Genomic DNA, 19604 nt, shown 5'->3' with positions numbered 1-19604 from the left:
CGTGTGGAAATAAGTGGACTGTTAGACTTGATGATCCTGGAGGTCCCTTCCAACCTTGGTGTTTCTATGAATCTATGAAATACAGGTCCTGAAATATTGCTGGTGGGGGTTTCTTGGCCATAATGATGGAGCTGGATCAAAACATGGGGCAAAGCAGTGATGATGGCAGCCCCATATGGATGTCCATGGGCTCCCCTTACTCTTCCTGGGGTCAGTAGAGATGTCTGTCCATGCCGTGCCCTCTGCAATCCCTTACTTGCTTCATCCTCAGAGCTCCAGCTTTCATCCCACTCCTCTTTTGCAAGCAGTTCTCTCACGGAATTAATTCTTTCTTGCAGTGTTTTCCTTCTCTGTCTTTTCTTCTTGGCCATGTCTGTCTGAAATAATATTTTTTGCTCCTTCAGCAGCAGGGCTATATAATTGATGGCCTCGCCAAGCTTTCTGAGCTAAACATTAAACCCTTCCTGCCTTGGCTCCAGCCGGAGTTCATTACTTTCTGAAAAGCTTCGTGTCTGTTTGTGCTCAGATTATTGTTGTTGTGGAGGGGAGGATATTGTCAGCAGAGAGAGAGGAGGAGGGGCTGGATTTGGCCAGGACTGCTTTGTAATCAAATCCTGCTCGCCTGCTTTTTAGCAAATTTTCCAGCCTCAAAGGGCCTCTTTTAGTGAAATTGGAATACTGGCACCCTCCTGGAGGCAGGAGCACAAATCCTGCCCCTAAGTAACGTGCAGCAGAAGGGAGCTACATGAGATGTGCCTTTCTCATGCTCTCTCTCTCTCCCTCTTTTTGTTTTTTTGTTGGGTTTTTTTTTGGCCAGACGATGCCGAAGTTTTTTTCTCTCTTTTTTTTTTTTTTCCTTCTTTTTGCCCTACCCCACTCCTCCTCCAGGCTCCCCTTCCACCTCGGTGCTTTCTCAGCCCTTAAAACACAGCAAGGCGGAGGTGATTACAAGGATTGGAGATGCAGTGACACTTCCCTGCCAACAAGTAATTGATTTATTAAAGACATTACAATACATTCATGGTTGAGCGTAAGAGTTTCCTTTGAACTCGCTCTAAAATCCAAAGGGATTGTGGCTGTTTGTGAGTACCGCGGGCAGAATAAATCTGTGCTCCCCCCTCAGCTCCCCCTGCTCCGCTGCAATTTCATTTCCCTTTGACTGGCACAAGTAAATATCACAGCTCGACAACTCCCGTCCAGTGACCGGTGTGATCCAATTTAATAGCATTTAAAAATTCAAAGTGATTGTTAGCCAAATGGAAATGTAAGATTTCATACCCAGCCTGCCTTGGGGAGGAAGGGAAGAACAGGGGAGGGCGAGGGGGATGTAGACAAATGGACTAGATAAAAAATAATGGAAAGTAACTTAATTAAAGAGGCTCGAGCCAAGTTAAAAACAGTGATGATTCTGAATCTGAGAACCGCAGGTTTTAGAAATGAAAAGAGGAAGAGGAAAGAAAGGAAACTCCGGAGAAAGAGCCTCCAAAATGCTTAAATGGAGGGGAAGAAGGAGTAGGAAGGAAGGGGTAAAAATATTCCTTCCTTCCTTGGAAAGTACGAGCGCAGGGGGAATAAGCAGCGCCATCGGTGAGGCTGGGCATTAGCAAGACAAATAGGAAAATTAAAGGATGCTCTGGGGGAAGATAACTCCCTGTGGCTTTTAGGGCTTTCTCGGAGGCACGAGGGTGGCCAGGATGAAGGCTCGAGGGTTTCATTGAGGAGAAATGGGAAATGAAGGCACATTCCTCATGGAAAACGAGAACAGTCCCCGCGCACACAGAGCACGCTGCTATCCCTGCCTGCCGGTGCCTCTGCTTTTAACTCCGTCCAACTTTGCATATGTGGGTAGAAATTTCTTGATGAAATTTTAATCTCAGCCCTGCGTGTGGATGTCTTGCTGTGCTCAGCACAGCCTGGCAGGATAGCAGGTGCTGGTTGAGCATCAATCATAATGGGGACTTTTGGGTCATTTGCTCTTTGGGTCTCGTTTCCCCATCTGTAATAATAGTATTCCCATAACGCATGGCGGTGTTGTGACAATAGGGTTAATGCCAACACCGTTGGCAGAGCCCAAGAAATGATCATGGTGATGTGCACAGGTAATGAGCACCTGCAGCACAGTGTTGACTCCATGCACATCAAGGCGAATTGAGGCAGCAGGGATCATCCTGTCCTCCAGCATGGTTGAACCTGGAGGTCTAACCATTAGGACCTCTCTTTCAAGGAGATGGTAAGGGGTGAGGAGGTGTGGGTTGGATGATGTGGGTCATCACACAACAACTAGAATGAAAAGGAATGGCCTCAAGTTGTGCAAGGCCAGAGATGCTCCATGGGATGCGCAAGGGAAGCATGGGGACTCCCACAGCCTCCAAGGAGGGAACACCAGCTCCAGGCTGTGCAAAGAAGTGCTGAAAGATGGAACGGGGCAGCTGTGGGATGGCAGCTCTGCCCCAGCATGGATGATGGATGCGCTGGCGGGTCGCATGCTGAGCAATGTGATCCCAGGAGACAAGAGGAGCGGCGGCATCTGGAGGCATAAATCACCTCGCCCACGGCTCTCATGAGGCTGCCGGGCACTGCTGACCTCCTGCTTCATGAGCAGGCGAGCAAAGGGGTTGGTCAGCAGTAGCAGTGCTGGCCTCGAGACCTCCTAATCAGAAGATAATGGGGCCGTGCTCCCTGCCCAGTCCATTTATTTTTCACCAGAGTTGAACGCGAGCAAAAAGAAAGGGATTGAGGAGGATTGAGGAGGCTCCTGAAATTGATGGAGCTTGGGGTGGAAGCACAGGAAGAACAATTACTTGGGGATGCCAAGGCACGGGGAGGAAAAATAACAGCAAGCAGAGCCGCTGCCGGCAGTGGGGAGGGACAGCTTGAGGCTTTGCAGGCAAATGGGGGATTTGAGGACACGGCAGTCGTGCGTACCTCCAGCAAGGTTTATGGCTGATGTGTGGTTCGGGATTGCTTCCATCTGACCCCACGGTACACACTGTATTTTTGCGTCTCATTGGCACAGCCCCTGGAACAGTGAAAGATGTCTCAGAGAGGGCAGGAGGGACGAAAGTAGATGAAAGAGGCCAAAGGAACACAAACAGAGGAGAAGATACGGATAGAGCGCAGCAGCAGCTCAGCCCAAAGCTGGGGCTTTCTCTCCGTTCCACGTGCAAGCTGTGAATCGCAGTGAATTTGGAGGTGGGAGCATCAGGCGACCATTGCAGCTATCCCTGGGATGAGATCAGTGTCGGTGTGGAAAGAGTAATCAGAAACACTTACTTTGTGCTTGAGCGGGGGGAGAGGGAGCGCGGAGGAGAGCGCGAAGATAAGAACAAATATGCAAGAGCATAGTGTGTTTTTAATGGAAGGGAGATTTATTTCTCTCTGTGTCTTTTTAAGCCTCTAGATAGATCATAAAAAAAAAAAAAAAGAAAAAAAAAGCAACCCACACACAACCTGTCTGCTTGAAATAGCCGAAATGTAATTTAAAGAGCATCACTTTAACTAATACTTCACTTCAGAGACACCTGCCCTATATTCATTGGAGATGCGGGCTGCATTAGAGCATCTGATTTATCTTTGGGAAGGATGTTGGAGCTCTTTGTTCCTGTGCGTTCCTCTCTGCAAGGGAAGTGGTGTGGGCTGGCTCAGCAGGCTCAACACACATTGTGCCCATCCTGGAGTGAGGAGTGCTGGGGGCTGTTTGGGGGGCTGCTGCAGGACCTGCATGCAGGGCTGGTTATGGGAAGAGGAGCTGAGTTTCAAGAGATGATCAATAAGATCCCTTCCAACCTAAGCAGTTCTGTGATGGTACATGCATCTCAGTTGATGTGAGCCATAGTTGCACGTGGGGTGTAGTTAGTAGGACTGTCCCCATGCAGAAGTTTCTCCACCTATGGTTCCTGTGTCCTCAGGCTCTGTCTATCCTATCGCATCTTAATATCGTATCATTTCTGAGCATCATGGTAAGATTTCTGGTGCACCTTTCTCTTCACTGTCTTCCTCCCTGATTTTTGCCCATTGCTACTCCATGCAGAGCAGGGCGCAGGCGTCGAGCATCCCCTGCAGCTCACCGACAGGCAGCAAGCAGCTTTACCAACCAAAAAAAAAAGGGAAATTCCATGAATCCCAGTGATGATTTTCTCCCAGGGCACAACCCGGATCCAGCATCCTTCAGCATCCATCACAAGGCAGGATCTGCTGCCAGGCACTCAGCCCTGCTGTGGGACGGATATCGAGGACGAGCGGGGGAGAAACGGAGAGGAGAGTTATTGTCAAGTCCCTCGCTCTCCCTCTCTGATCTGAAGTTCACTTGTAATATTTTTCTCGACTCCAGTTGCTAATGCGTTTTGTTCTCCAGAGTGCGCGTGGCCCGACTTCCCGCGCAGCCTTTAATTAGTTTCTGGATGATGACATCTCCTCTGAGAATCGTCTCGTCGTGTCCCTCCGATCTCGGGGGGAGATAAAGGAATCTAATAAAGACGTTCAGCATTTGGAGGTGATGGGTTTGACAAGCTTTGTATTAGCGAGGCGTCGTGTTCCAACTTTGCCGGGCGCGCTCGTCCCCATGCAGTGACATCTCCCAGGGGTCCGATGGAGCCTCCAGCAGCACCCGGGGGACCCTGCAGACCCCACATGTCCCCACGTCCCTGTCAGTTTGATGGCCGTGGAGCTGGCTGTGTGCAGTGCTGTGATGAGAGGTGTCAGCGATGCTGGGAAGATGACGCCGGGTGTCTCAAGGCTCTGAGATCCTTCAATTTTCTGCTTTTCATGAGGCGTTGCTTGTCTGGCAGGGGGAATCCCAGGTGACTTGGGGGCAAAAAGCAGAAGCTGAAAACTAGATCCTAGCTCTGTGCAGTGTGCGTGGAGCTGAAAATGAGATCTGTCTAGACAGGGAGCTGATCTGTCGAGCAGTCTTTCTTCAGCTGCATCTCTTCATGGCTGACAATATAAAAACTTCTTTCTTACAGCTTTCATTTTTCTTTTTTCATTTTCGTTTGCATGAGAAGCATGAAGTGTTTTATAAAGGAGGTCTGCATCGTTAGGTTCATTTTAGGGATGGAAGTGTCCAGTGCAGTTCAGCGGTTTGGTGGCTGCCCCATCCCTGCATGCAGCCAGGGTCAGGGATGGGGCTCAGAGCTCCTGATGGAGCCGTGCGTGTCCCTGTTCAATGCACAGAATGGGACCAGATGGCCTTTATGGTCCCTTTCAGCTCAAACCATTCTATGATTCTAACCTCCTTTGGGCACCATAATGTGAAAGCAGATATTGGGTCTCTCAAACCCGGATTCTGGCTGTACACTGAAGCCATTTATTAACAGCCACGCTAAGCAGACTCTTGCTTTATTTCCCAAGATGTGAGGCTTGGGAAGCAGATGGGAGCATAAAGACCTGCCTCCTTCCAGAGCCTCAAAAGCAGCCAACCCAGCACTAAAGCTGCTTGGGCTAATGGCAGACGACCTGCACCCACATTAGAGTCACAAAGAAGTCCTCACGCTTGAGCTCTGACTCTGCTTTTGTGCTGTGTTTATTCTGCCACATCCCTTGTTGACGACGGCAGGAGTGGTGCAGATTTATGCTGTCGTAAGTGGAATCAGATTGGGCTCCCTTTTGGCACTTAGCTATAAAGTTTGTCTGCAGAAGCCCTGCGGCTTATGCGGTGAATTATATCTGCGTTCACAAATACTTTACTAATGAATGATTGGGAACGTCTTTCTCCCCCCTCCCCCTCTGAGTTATTTCAATGCCTTGCCATATAACCTGCTGCAGAGACAGGTGTAAAAAATTTGGTGTCCTCCAAGCTCGGAGAGCTCTGCTGCAATAGGAGGCATTATCTGCTCGGGAAATCATTTAGTTACATCTCAGTGCTGTATGACACATCTCATTACGCCTTGCTTTAAAACGAGCAATTGCCATTAGTTATTTATTAATTGCTTATTAAGGTCATTATGTATGTCCTCTTCGTTTCCCGGCTCCTCTCCCAGTGCCAGGTTTGTGGGGGGGGGCTGAGCCCTTCGGTGAAGCTGAGCCAAGGGATTGTGCAAACCCAGGGTAGGGCCTGCACCCAAATTTGGAAGTTTTTTCTATACAAGCCTGCATGACCCAGGACATCTCTGGTGGCTGCATGTAGCTCCTGTTCTTCTCTCTGCCTCTGGGGATGCTTTCTGTTCCTCCTACTTCATGGATTACTTCCTCAGTGCGGCTTCTGAGCTGTGCTGGTGTTATGGAAGGATGATGCCCTCTCTGCTTCCCTCTTACAGTTGTGTGAGAGGAGCAGCACCTGATTTAGAAGCACATTTTAGGAAACAGCTATTAACTGAAAGAGTGATGCTGCACTGCTCGGCTGCCCAGGGAGTGGTGAGGTCACTGTCCTTGGGTGTTCCATAACCATAGGGACGTGGCACTGAGGGATGTGGGCAGTGGGCACAGAGGGGTGTGTTGGGGTTGGACATGGGGATCTGAGAGGTCTTTTCCAACCCTTATGATTCTAGCTTGGTGCTGGGGTCCCTGCACACCCTCCCAGCCATCTCTGCTGTCTCTCAGTTGTTGGTGCAGCAGTGTGGGCTCGATGTGATGCTTGGCAGTGCAGCGAGCAGGGCTGGGGCTCCCAGCAGCAGGGCCCTGCTAGCAGTGTGCTGTAAAACATGGAGAAGTCTGTGGGTAACAGTGGAAAGAGTCTGTTATTAAAGGCACGAGCTCTGGCAGCCTGATGCTCAGGAAGCTGCCAGTGCACATCACAGATCGCCTGCAGAACGCAAGTCTGAGTCTCCCTCTTTTTCTTGCTTCAAGATGCTTTTATAGATGTTCTTTGCTGTTGCCTTTGATCTGGAGCAGATGTTGCTCATGCTGGAGGATGGAGGTTTGCATGTTTTATGAGGGGGAAGCAAGCCTTACCAGCAGAGCCCGTCTTGCTGGCAGGCTGCTGGCGTGGGCACTGCTGGGGCTCTGCACTCTCCAGTAATACCCTGTGCACAGATAGCAGGCAGAGATGCTGCAGCCCCATCTCCTATCTTGGTCAGGATTTAGGTGGCTGAGCCAAAAAAACGCAGTTCCTCATTGCAGGCTCATGCTGGTCTCCTTCCCCTGTATGTGGTGGTGAGCTTGCTCCAGACCCTGGGCTGTGTGTGTCGATAGGCACAAGCTGGATGCGGTGCAGGGACTCAGCATCTGTGCACAGCGCTGCGTTTGGCTGCTGCAGGGTGCATGCAGGGGGCGTTTGCACCTGTGTTGGCTCTGGGATGGATGTTGGGAGGTTCAGCCTGTGCCAGGGCCAGGAGGGTGCGTGCGCACACAGCACAAGTTGGGGAATACATCTGTGTAGGCAAGTGCATATGCTTGGAGCTGCACAGGCATCTATCACCTGACTGAACACCCTGAGCGTGTAACGTGCCATATGGCTTGGTTAAATATTTAAGCACGCTGCTTTCTGTCCCTGGGATTCCGTGCATGCAAGTCCAGCCGAGCTCTGGGTTTGCAGTTCGGCACTGCGCTGAGACCTTTCCCATCACCGTGGCAAGAAAAAATGGGGGGAAAAAAGCAGAATTCAGATCGATGAAACACCAGCCGGTCTCTGGGGAAATCTGCACTGTGTCACTGGAGCAGCTTGGCCAACACTGCCATGTTTAATCACTTCTGAGCAGGAGAGATGCTGAACACAAAAGGACTGCCCGCAAGGAGAGGTTCCCACCTGGGAAGCCGGCATTTATTTAGCTTTATTTATTTATTCATTCCCATTGGGGCGCAGCTCCATCTGCGTCCCGCGCTCAGCAGAAGGAATTTCTCCTCTGCCCCAGCGCTGCAGCAGTGCCGACTGATGGGTAAAGCCTTGAATGCAGAGGGAATGGCAGCACTGGCGGCCGTTAAATAATGTTAAATATATACTTGCGATCACTTATTTATTGAAGTTTCCCTCTCTAGTGTAGTAAAAGCCTTACGACGTACCTGCTAAGTCTCAAGAAAGGCATTTTACATAGTGCGCGTGGTTAATTATTCAAACGTTTAATTAGCATACAATAACTGTCGCGTTAAATCCTACCGCTTTTAATTTAAGTGGTTCCTAAAGACTTTGCTGATGCTGTCGCTCTCCTGCTCCCCAGCTCTCACCTCATCCCGGGCAGGCTGCACTGCATTGCTGGAGACCGACCAACCGTGGGCCATTCCCAAAAGCTGCATTTGCACTTGTGCAGCGCTGCAGCTTCTCCCATTGCATGGCCAAAGCATTTCACCTCCCTTCCCCATCCCCAGCAGCATGAAACACTGCAGGAGCACTGGTGCTGCTCTGCTGGGGAGGAGGAGGAGGAGGAAGCGATGCCCTTCAGGATGTGTTTTCAGGAGAAGTGGAAACCAAAGTTTGATTTGCTTTGATTATGTTTTAGAATCTGGTCATTTAATTTGATTGCAGATTTTTATCCGTCACTCGTGTGGATGCAAATCCCTGTGCGCAGCACCGGCATCACAATGCAAAGGCTGAATTTACTGTTTGCCAGTCTCAGTGAGCTCAGTGAGCTCGGCAAAACAAGCCAAATATGAGCGATGCGAATCCGTTAATTAAAAACGTCGCCAAGGCTCCTCCTTGCTGCGGTGTGCATTGCATGGGAGATGGCAGATAACATCACTGTGTGGGACCGACAGCTGGAGTCAGCTGGGCTCCTTAGAATCCTACAGTCATTAGGGTTGGAAAAGAGATCATCCAGTCCAACTGTACACCTCCCACCAATATTGCTCACATCCCTCAGTCTGCATCTTCATGGTTGTAGAACACCCCCAAGGGAAGGTGACCCCATCCCTGTCTGGGCCTTTTGCTCCAGCACTGCTCATCCTTTCAGCAGCATCAACCCCCCCTGGCCCCTGTGATTCCAAAAGCTCCGTTGTGGGAAGCACGCATTGGTTTCTTGGTTTCTCCCTACTTGTAGCACTTTGTCATTAATTGAATCTCCCTGGACTACACAGCTGTTGGCAGAGCATCTCCCAGCCGGCCATCTCAGGAGATGTGTGCCCTCATGCTGGGCTTAATGACATTGATGAATTTTAATATTTCCTTTGGTGTTGCCTTCACAGCCGCTGTCCTGCCCAGAGCCCCATTCTGGGACCTCCTGATTCGATGCATGATTAGCAGATTAGCCGTCATGCCCAGAGCAGCAAAAAAATGAACTCCCAGAAGCCCTTCAAAACAGGGAATAATTCATTACCCACCTTGATTTCCACTTAAAATGTACTTTAACTACACTTCCAACTACAAACCCTAAATCACCCTCATGTTCACAAAAAATCCATCATTTCTTATTTTATTGCACGGCACTGGCATGACATAATCCCTTCCAGAGCGTCTTGGAGTGCTTTACGGATCAATAAATTACTTACCTGCACAGCAGAGGCGATGCGTGCAAGGCCATTGCAGACATTGCAGTGTGTGTGCAGCAGCTGGGATGGGGACAAAAAGGGACGGGGGTCCTTGGGAGCAGCAGCTGGGTGGGGAATGCCCCATTTGCTCCTTGTCTGTTTCCCATCATCAGCCCCTTTCTTTTTTATGTCCCCTCTTTGGGTCTGGACCCATGCCACGCTCATGGGCTCAGGGTGTTGCACTGGGGTGACAGACTTAAAGCACAGAATTGTAGAGTATTGAGTTGGAAGGGACCGTAAGGATCGTTGAATCCAACTCCTGGCTTCACACAGCACCACCCAAAAATCAGACCGTGTCACTGAGAGAGCTGTCTGCTTACAGTGGTGTTTCCCTCTTTGTGTCGCTGCAGTGTCGCCGAAAATTATCGAGATCTCTTCTGACATCTCCATCAATGAAGGTGGCAACGTCAGCCTCACCTGCATAGCTACAGGCAGGCCAGACCCCACAATCACCTGGAGACACATCTCACCCAAAGGTAAGAGTCAGACGTCACCCAAAATACCCCAAAAAGGGCTGGGAGGTGCTGCTGGCTGCTTCGCCTGTTGCTGAAGTTGCATAAAGAAGATGGTGTGCACTGAAAAGATGTGACTGGATGCAGGAGTGGGGGGTTTTGTTAGGGAAATATCCAGCCTGGTGGCTTGGGAGAGGAATAATGGTGGTGTGTTTTTTTCTTTTGGATTGGTGGTGGTTACCAGGTTGGGGTTGTGCTGTGCATTAGGAGTGCTGGGGCTGCCACAGCAGGTGGCTGCGTGTGGCACAGGGCTGCGTGCTGAGAGCCCCCCAGGGAACCTCACACGTTGCATCACAGAGGGGCTGGAAACGGTGCAAAGCAACAAGAAAACACGCGGAGCATTAATTGGTAGCCTTGTTAATTGGAAAGCAAACCCTGAGCAGAACTGTGTGGGTGGGACTGCTGGGAAGTGAATTCCCATACACACCCGTTCGGGGCTGTATTACTTCAAAATCCTTTCCTCGCTGTTTTGGGGCAGTTGGATTTTGCTCTTTGTCTGCACTGTACAAACTGCTGGGCCAGACCCATCCCTCTCCTTGGCCCCAGCAGAGAGCAAGCAGAGTCGGTGCCATCTCAGCCTGCTGTCTTGACAGCAGCCTCTGGAAGATACATTTCTCCATCCCACATCCCTCCTGCCCCCAGAACCCTCCTCTCCCACTCCCTGCCCCTCGCTGCCTTCCTCCCCTGCACCCATCCATCCTCTTCTAACCAGACTCCCAGCTCCCAGTGCCTCTCACTTTCACAGGGGCTATTTTCGCTGTTTGCTGCCATCCTGCAGGTTTCTTTCCCCAGGGAATCTTTACCTGCGCTTGAACCAGATGTTTCCATTTTACTTAGGACTTAGCTGCTATGGAAACTGAGGATGCATCACGAGAGGAAGAGTGAGCTAATCAGAAATTACCTGTGGTGCTGTGTAATTTGCAGCAGCAGCTCTTACCCGATTTTGGTCATGATTAGGCATTCTGCCTTCAAAGCTCAAAGAGAGCAAATGATTGCAAAGATTTACCTGGCTCTGCCTGCCTGACAGAGGAGGGTGCTGAGCACATGGATGGCCCAGGACAGCTCTGGTGGCTGCATGTAGCTCCTGTTCCTCTCTCTGCCTCTGGGGATGCTCTATTTGCCCGTTTCCAATTCAGCATGTATACAGGAGACGAGGATTTGAAGTACAGGGACTGAAATAAGAGCCAGAGCAGGTGTGCAGAGATGCTGTAGAAGATGCCAAGGTGATGACGAGCTCCCTGGGAGGAGATGCCGTGGTTTGGAGATCCAAGACCCAAAGCTGGCTGCTGCTATGCCAGTGCAGGAGGAGCTGCTTCCCATACTTGCACCAACGAGTGCTCCTCTGCACAGCAGCACTTCACAGGCTTTATTATTTTCTTGGCAGTCTGCTCTGTGGTTCTTGGTGGGAAATGGAGCAAATAAGAGTCTTTGCTCACTGGAAGGAGCATGCAGTCTGGTTTCCCAGAGGATTGACACCAAAGCTGCTCAACTCTCCAGCGATCCATCCCACTGCAGTCCCTTCTCAGCCACCTGTCTGCTGTCAGTGCACAGGTTGAAATGGAATAAGGAGGATGTGGGTGCAGACACACGTCCCTCCATCTCAGGGCTCTGCTGAGAAGCCACAGCTGTGACAAGGGGTTTGGGGGCTGCACCTGGCAGAAAACCCATTTGGGAAGCCAACCTCCAGCACCCAGCAGGCCAGCTCCATCCCCTGTGCCAAACCCATTGGGATGTCAGTTAGGAGAGGTGTTCCCAGCAGGCTGAAATGTCTCAAAGTTCCGAAGGCTTCAGATGTATTGGTCCTGGCACCACGGTGCTGATGGCATCTGCAAAAAATGGTGAGACCTTCTGGTTAATGGTGTGGTTTTGGTCACGCAGGTGTTCCCATAGTTACTAGGCTCTTTATTTATTTTTTGGGTAACTCTGATGTTGTCATGGTGATCGCCACGTTGTCAGTTTGGTTTTCATCTCTTGGTGAACAAATGCATCCCTGTGGCAGGCACGAGACTTGTCTTGCCTCCTGTTAAGCTCGGGAAAAGTGCTGATGAACTGCAGTGAGTGGCACCAAGGGCTCACTGCTATCCAGAGCCAAGGGCTGCATCCAACTCGTCATCCTTAACAACCCTTGATAGACATTTCTGCCACGGTTTTGTCTAATTGCTGTTTGATTATTGCTGTAGTATGATGGATTCTGGTGTAAGGCTTAAGACAGGAGGCTGCCAGGGTAGGAAAACATTACGGTTTGGCTTGATGGTGTATTTACTCATAAGAGGGCTGATCAAAAGGTCTTTATAGCGGGAATCCCTCATTAATCTTAGGATTAGGCTCAGCAATGAAAGCAGGAGCCCAGCCCTGCCCCACAAGCACAGTGCTGCATTGCTGCTGGGCCAGGCAGCGCCTGGAGGGGGATGTGATGCTCGGAGGTCCCCATCCTGCCACGACCCAGCTGTCCTCAGTGAGCAGCTCTGTTAACCTCTGCTTCCTCCCTGGGAGAGGTGAGACAGCAGTCCGTCGCCTGGCAGGGCTGAGAGGAGGCTAAATGCATTCAGGACGTGAGGTGCTCGGGTGTGGGAGTAATCACAGCTTGTATATGCACTTAAGATAGATGAGACATGGTGGCCTGATGTGGCAGAGGTCTCTTGAGATCGTCTGTCTATACATCAGCAGCAAAGCAGCAGAGGGACTCTGGGAGAAGTGTGGTATATTTGGATATATTGATTCTCTCTGGCTCTTGGCAGGGCTTAAAACAAGAGGAAAAGCTGCTGAAAAAACATCCAGCTTGAGGAGTTGCATGTCCCCAGGAAGGGACACGTCCCCTCCGTTCAGATGTTTGTCTATTGAGTGCATTGCTTGCTGCACCTAATCTTTCCAGATCCTCTCTGGACTGCAGGCAGGAGATGCCTTGGAGCCTGGAAAGGAGACACTGAGAGAAGCAAGGGGAATCCTTGTCCCCAGGGTAGGCTCCCTGTAACCACGCCTCAAGTTATCACTTTCACTTAATGACAGAGAACTGTTCTCTCTGCTGGTCATTTTGACAGGGAAATGGCTCTCACAGAGAGCAGCTGATCTGTGCAAGCCTACTGCTGTGTTCCTCCTGGATCTTATGTCTGTTTTTACATTGTCTCTTGGCTCTGATTGAAGGTTCAGAAGGCATTGGAGAAGGCCAGTGCACCTGTCTTGCCTTTCTTGTCTGTATTTAGATGACATTTAGTTGTGTGAGTCTTCTTGAGCTGAGCAAACACCAGAGCCAACTACAGCCTTGGGGAAGGTAGGAGTGTGAGCCCCTCTTTGTGAGGAAGGACTTTTGAAAATATTGTGTGGGCCATCAACAGCGGGATCTGAAGGAAGGGAATTGAACCTCTGGTGGCTGGAGCAGAAAACCAACCCAGAGCTGCATCACTGGGTTGAGTTGGGTTGGACTGGGTTGGGTTGGGTTGGGTTGATTAGGTTGGGTTGAGTTGGGTGAGGCTGGGTTGAATCTGACTGGGTTGGCTTAAGTTTAGTTGGGCTTGGTTGGGTTAGATTGGGTTGATCTGGACTGGGTTGGCTGCTCTGCCAAACATGACATCCCATCTTGCCTTGTTGTGTGTGTTCCCCTGATCTCAATGGCCTTTCTCCAGCACTGAGGCCCTGACTGCCTGCAGAGGCCAATGCCCAGGATCTTGCAGAGGCTCAGCCAACAACCCTCATCCTCCTTCCAGGAGGCACTGCAGGCCTGGGCTCCAGCTAAATTAACTGAAGCATTTCAACAGGCTCCAGTCCTGTCGGCAGCTCAACCGTCCCCTTGTTTACTGTTGAAATAATTACTGCTTTGCCATAATATTAGCTCTGAGCCGTGACTCCATTACCATTATCGCCGGAATATTACCCATTTATTATCTCCCAGCAACCCTGGAAGATGAACACTAGGCTTCAGAGACCAATTGTTTTACAACAGACAGGATCTTGGTGTGCATTGTTTAATGAGGTAAACTACATTATAGCCGGCATTAATTTGGCTGCAGTGCACTCCACTAAATCATTGTTAACCTGTAAATCTGCCACCCATTTTGATGTGCATTTAATCAGTGCACTCCGGACAGATCCATTGGGAGAAGGGTCACTGGTGGCTTATTTCCATTGGTACCAGTGTGGCACAGGCAGCAGTTTGTGGCCAAGATGAAGGCAGTGCTGGCTTGCAAAGTTCTTGTGCACACGTTGTAGGCAGCAATGGGATCCTGCCAGGAGCAGGGGGAAGATTTAGCCCCCAAAAGCCTGCTGTGGGAGCAAGATGGGATAGGAGTGACTTAATGCTGGGTAACACTTCATGCATGTTGGATGCTAAAATGTGGACGGCCCTTTTTAGCGTTTCCCCTCCAATGCTATGCCCTCGTTCTTCTTGCTATTTCAGAGCAACAGGAGATTGTGTACCTATGTGTGTATATATATAAAAGTAATATTTTTGTTTCTCCACATGGTGGAAATGAACCCGCTCAGCTGATTTGTTTGCATATTTGGCACAGCCGCCTTTACGAGATGCGTTTTCGTACAAAAATAACAAGACCCCTACCAGCTACAAATGAGGCAATGCCTTTCCGTTACAGAAAGGAGGGGAAAAAAAAAAACCCTCTGTGCTTCAGTGCTTCAGCATATTCCCTAAGCACAGCTTTGCAGTGTCACTCTTTCTCTCCTCACCAGAGGCAAAGCAAGCTCAGCTCCCCAGGCTTGGGGGATGCACGCAGACCTGGGATGCTCTTCCCAAGCAAAAAGCAGACGGCTCAGTCTGCACCCCAGGTTCTATCCTGAGCTCATCCCATTGCTCACCGCCTTCCCGTGGCATTGCAGGAGGCCTCGATCTGCCTTTGCACCGTGCCCAGCACAAGGGAGCCGCAGCCCCGTGCAAAGCGATAGCAAGAAGAGTACAGGAGATTTATTTGTCTGGTTCCTGAGCCGACCCATTTGCATGACAATCTCGTAAGCCCTGCATACACACAGCAGCAGCAGGACCGGGGAAGTTTCCACGTGCTCCCAGTGCGGACAAAAACCCCAACGTGCTGACAGCGTCGGCTCACCAGATTTTCTGTCTCTTCTTTAGCAATCAGAGCTCTCCCACCTTCCCTGGTTCATGCAGGGCTTTGTGTCGCTGGCTCGGGATGTGCCTTTCACTCAGCTGGCATTTGGAAGCAGAGGAAGAGCAAGGAACGGGAGTGTCTGAGATGCGAGAGATCTCCACACAAATTAAAACCTTTTATCAGCCCCTAATAGCTGTGCAAACTAATTATATTTGGGCCAAACTTTGCCAGAGACTCCCTCGAGGTATTATTATAAAAATCTGAGCTGTGGAAACGCGTCCCCATTCTGTCAACACCAGGTCGCTTCAGCTATAGAAAACTCGTCTCGTTTTAGCTCCCGTGATGCGCTTTGCATAAGCCATGGCAGTTGTTTTGGGGGAGGAGAGAGCCTGGCCGGGCTGTGTCACATGTGGGCCAGGTCCTCCCACCCCATCGTGGTGACTTTTGGAGATACAGGGATGCGTGCGTCCCTAGATGGATGGGAGGTTGGAGTGAGTTTGGTGCGTCTGTCCTCTTCTGATCATAGGCTCAGCACCACCAGCATCTTGCCCACCGTGTGCTCCACTGGTGGAAAGGGTCTGCAGCCACGTGGGCAGTGTGAAAATGCTCTCCTTGCTGGGTACGTTCTGGTGGTCTTAGAGCTGATTTCCCCCAGATTTGTACAATCATTAACCAACCACCCACCTACCACCAATACTAGCCACTAAGCCATGTTCCTCAGTACCACAGGTTTCTTTAACACCCCTGTGGACGGTGACCCCACCACCTCCCTGAGCAGCTCTGCAGTGCATCACCACTCTTCCAGACAAGTTTTTCCTAATATCCAACCTGAAATTCACCCCCTTCTACCCAGCATCACGCTCTGCTCCCTTCCTTCCCTGCTCGCGCTGGACGAGGCACCAAGTCCCATTGCATCCCAGTGTCCACAGGTGGAAGCAGCACAGGGAGATGCTTTGATGGCATCTCCTGACAGGTTTGTCCCCTGTCCCCATGCCACTGTTCCCCTGCCTGCCTCGTGCTCTTCCTCTGTGCAGATTGCTGGCTAATGGGGCGGAGCCAGTGAGAGTGCTCTCTATTAATGGAGCAGAATATAAACAGAATAAAGCCTTCATTTCCCAGGCTGTGATTTCATTATTAATATACTTTACAGTTCACAGGTTGTTCATTTGCTTCCATGTTTTCTCAGCTGGTGTAATCTGCGGCTTGGAGTGAGAAGAGTCATAAAATTTCCATTTCCAGTTGAATGTGCGTCCAATTCGCCGTGAAATGTTTCTCTCTGTCGTGAATATTAAGTGCACGAGGAGTCAGTAGCTGCGGGATTAGGCAGGGCAGGTTGCCAGCCCCTGTTTCACCTCCCGGGGTTGAGATGCTCACAGTGTGGGAGATGCAGAGGAGGCGGCTGCAGGAGGACCGGTGGTGTCAGGGCAAAGGGAAGGGTGGCAAGGAAAGAGTGATGGACAGAAGGAATGAGCATGTGGTGGAGTGAGGAGGGACAAAACACTCCACAGTGTGGTGGAGAGACAGAGAGGAAAGTTGGGGAGTGCTGAAGAGACTGCAAGGAGGGATGTGTTGGCTGAAGGATGACTGTGACCTGGTGGAGCCAAGCTTTGCTCCTCCATGCAGTCATAAAATCATTAGTGTACAAGAAGACCACTGAGATACTCAAGCCCAATCCACCCCACTGTATCCACTGCCCACATCCTTCAGTGCCACATCCCCACAGTAATAGAACACCCTCAGGGATGGTTACCCCACCATCCCCCTGCAGCACCACTCTTTTGGAGAAGAAATTATTCCTAATACCCAATCTGATCCTCTCTGGCATAGCTTGAGGCCATCACCTCTCCATCACACATCCCTGTCCCACTGCCCTGACACTTGGCAAGGAAAAAACCACACTGGTGTGTGCTCCATGTTGTAAGTCAGCCTGGTGCTGGGCCAGCACCGTGGGGTTGGGAGCTGTGCCTTTCCACTGTGGGTTTCCTCGTTTCTAGTGTGCTATCATGGGCAGGAAGCTGAAATGCTCCTAGTTCAGCTTCACCCAGGCACGCTGTGATGGAAGAGAGGGTTGTGTGAGCACATCTGGAGCACAGCTGGCCCCGTGCAGGCAGGGTGGCACAGCTGGAGGTAGTGATGGATGCCCGCTGCCCGGCTGTGCAACAGCAATGCAGGATGGAGCATCTGGCTGGATCAGTGCTGGTGAGAAGGGGACAAAAAGCAGATCCCAGTGTTGTGCCCAGATCGTGGAGCAATGTGTCTGTCCAGCTCCTTGCTAAAGTGACTCCTGCCATGGCACTCCTTGCTGCAGGGAGAAAAAATGCCTCTTCCTTTCCCATCTTCTCACGGTCAAGTCAAGATAATAATAGTCTTTTTCTGATCCCCTGAACTTTCCCATCTGCTTGGTAAAACAATGGCAATTCTTTTTCCTCACGGTCTCTCTCTCCATCTCCCTCTCCTTTCTTTTTATATAATTTAAAGCTGCAGCAATGCTGTAGCCCGGGGGTTTTCCCCTTCCTGTGCTACACTGCTGTTATTCAGAATGGCTTTTCCCTTGCATAGCAGTGCCTCAAGCTCCCTCCCCACCCCACCTGTCGGATGCTCATCCCATTCCCATTCTCTCCCCAGCGTCACAAATCCCTGGTGTTCCTGGCACCATGCAGCCCCCAGACCCCACTCCCCATCCGCTTTCCCTGGGATCACAGCACCCGCAAACCCCCAGAGGTGCCATGCCCACCTGTCTGGCTGCTCTCCATAAGCCACAATACTGCGGCTGATCCTGCAGAAATGGAGACATCAGTGCCATAAAACATGAGGGACAGAGCGAGGCCACTGGGCTGGAAAATAGCGTGTCTGAAAAAATAAAGACAGGCTAAAGATGATGGAGGGGCGACAGCCGGCCTCACCTGGCCCCAGTTCTGAGGTTAAGAGCCAGGCTGGGTGCTCCTCATCCCGGGTGAGTTGGGGTGAATTGGAAAATATCCCCATTCCCCAGCAGCTGGTGGCCAGGCTCAGCGTGCAGGGAAAGTTTCCCACATCCGTGGGACTTCTTGCCAGCGCTCTGAATGGATTTAGTCAGCACTTGATGCTTATTTTTCTTCACTCTAATGCCATTATGCCACTTGCTTCCCATCCTCGGGATATTTTCTTAATGCGGCTGAAATGCAGCTTAGCAGAGGTTACAGCCATTTAAATGCTTTGGATTGAAATTACGTCCTAAGAGCTTCTCCTGCAGGGAAAGCCTTTGGGTTTAGGTTTGCAGCCAGGGGGACTTTACGGTCCTGGGTGCCAACAGCTGTTTTTTTTTGGAACAGCATGGAGGAAAACGGGGAGAAGAGGGACGGGTTGGTGCTGGGGATGCTCCATCCTGAGGTGTCAGTGAGCACAGTGAGATGGGCTGGGCTTGGGGATCTTAGTGGTCTCCTCCAACTTTAATGATTCTACGACTGGAGGGCACTGGGGGATCTCACCATCGTTATCCCCACTGCGATACCTGCAATAGTGAATGTGGACCCGCGTGGCATTTTTTTGGGTGTTTTGCAAACAGGAGCAGCTCGCTTCTTGGTGTTAGCAGGGCCAAGCCTTGCGCTGCGCTGCTTCTCCTCCAGACAGCACAAGAGCTGCCAGCAATGGGACGGGCTCCAGGAAAGGCAAGTTGCAACAGGATTTAATGGAGGAGCAGAGCTCCTGCAAACAGGATGCGTGTCTTTGTCTGAGTGATTTTCTCCCGGAGCATCTGTCACTCTCCAACATCTCGGTATCATCGCAGCAAATTATTTAAACACTACCCACTGTACCCCATCTGTCAGGCAGCCCTTCCTCATGTATGGGGCCCTACCTTGCTGCCTCTCCAAAGGAACTCGCCGGCAAAGGCTGAGAGCCAAACAACAGGACAAATTAAATCAAAAGCACAGCTTCGGCACCCAGGGGGAAAATGCACATCAGCTTTGACTTATTGCACGGCGCACGCTTACAAGAGAGAAGCAGCGGCTTTTGTCACTGCGAGGGGCCATGAAAAATGAATTAGGGCCGCTGCTGGGAGAGGGCATGCAGGAGAATCCTTCATTCTGGCGACGCTGTCCTCTCTCACCTTGCGAGCGGCAACGGGGAAAAAATAGTGGGGAGGAAGGGAAGGGAGGAAGGGCGAGGAGGGCTGGGGCTGGGGTAGCAGCGGGGACAGGGAGGGAGAGGAGCCTGGTGCTGTAGGGTCACCCACTAATAGCTCGGCTCATGGTGCTTTTGTGGCTCGTTTACTCGTGAGTTAGAGCCTCCTTCAAGGGTGGTTGGTCCCTGAGTTGTTGTGTTTTGTTTCTTTAAATATTAATTTCCATAATCCTTTTATTTCCCAATGAACTACTTCTTGCAGACAAAGGGCTTAACTCTCCTTTTTTATTCCTGCTCACAAAGAAGTTGCATGAAGCTCACAAACATCCGTGTGTGTGAGCAGCAGTGCTCAGAGTCACAACATGCAGAGCTGGGGGACAAGAGAAGTGTCCCCAGGTCATCGCAGGGGGCACAGCCACATGAGAACATAGAATCATTAGGGTTGGGAAAGACCTCTGAGATCCCCAACCCCAACCCATCCCACGTCCCCAGGTGCCACATCGCCATGGCTCTGGAGCACCTCCACGAGGTGACCCCACCACTCCTT

At 50.8% G+C, this 19604-nt stretch overlaps 1 protein-coding gene across 3 annotated transcripts in view; it reads left to right on the top strand.

Moving 5' to 3' along the window:
- LOC116233075 (protein CEPU-1) overlaps positions 1-19604 on the top strand; it is a 244951-nt gene that overhangs the window by 213602 nt on the left and 11745 nt on the right. For all 3 annotated transcript variants that reach the window (XM_031599766.2, XM_090123365.1, XM_031599767.2), the window contains one exon: positions 9744-9869. In XM_031599766.2, coding sequence (XP_031455626.1) covers positions 9744-9869 — 126 coding nt within the window. The remainder of the gene's footprint in view (positions 1-9743; positions 9870-19604) is intronic.

The sequence above is a fragment of the Phasianus colchicus genome, chromosome 23, assembly GCF_987193195.1.
Source record: "Phasianus colchicus chromosome 23, bPhaCol1.hap1.1, whole genome shotgun sequence".
Taxonomy (NCBI): Eukaryota; Metazoa; Chordata; class Aves; order Galliformes; family Phasianidae; genus Phasianus; species Phasianus colchicus.
Note: the sequence above shows the minus strand (reverse complement) of the source record. Positions and strands in the feature narration are given on the sequence as shown.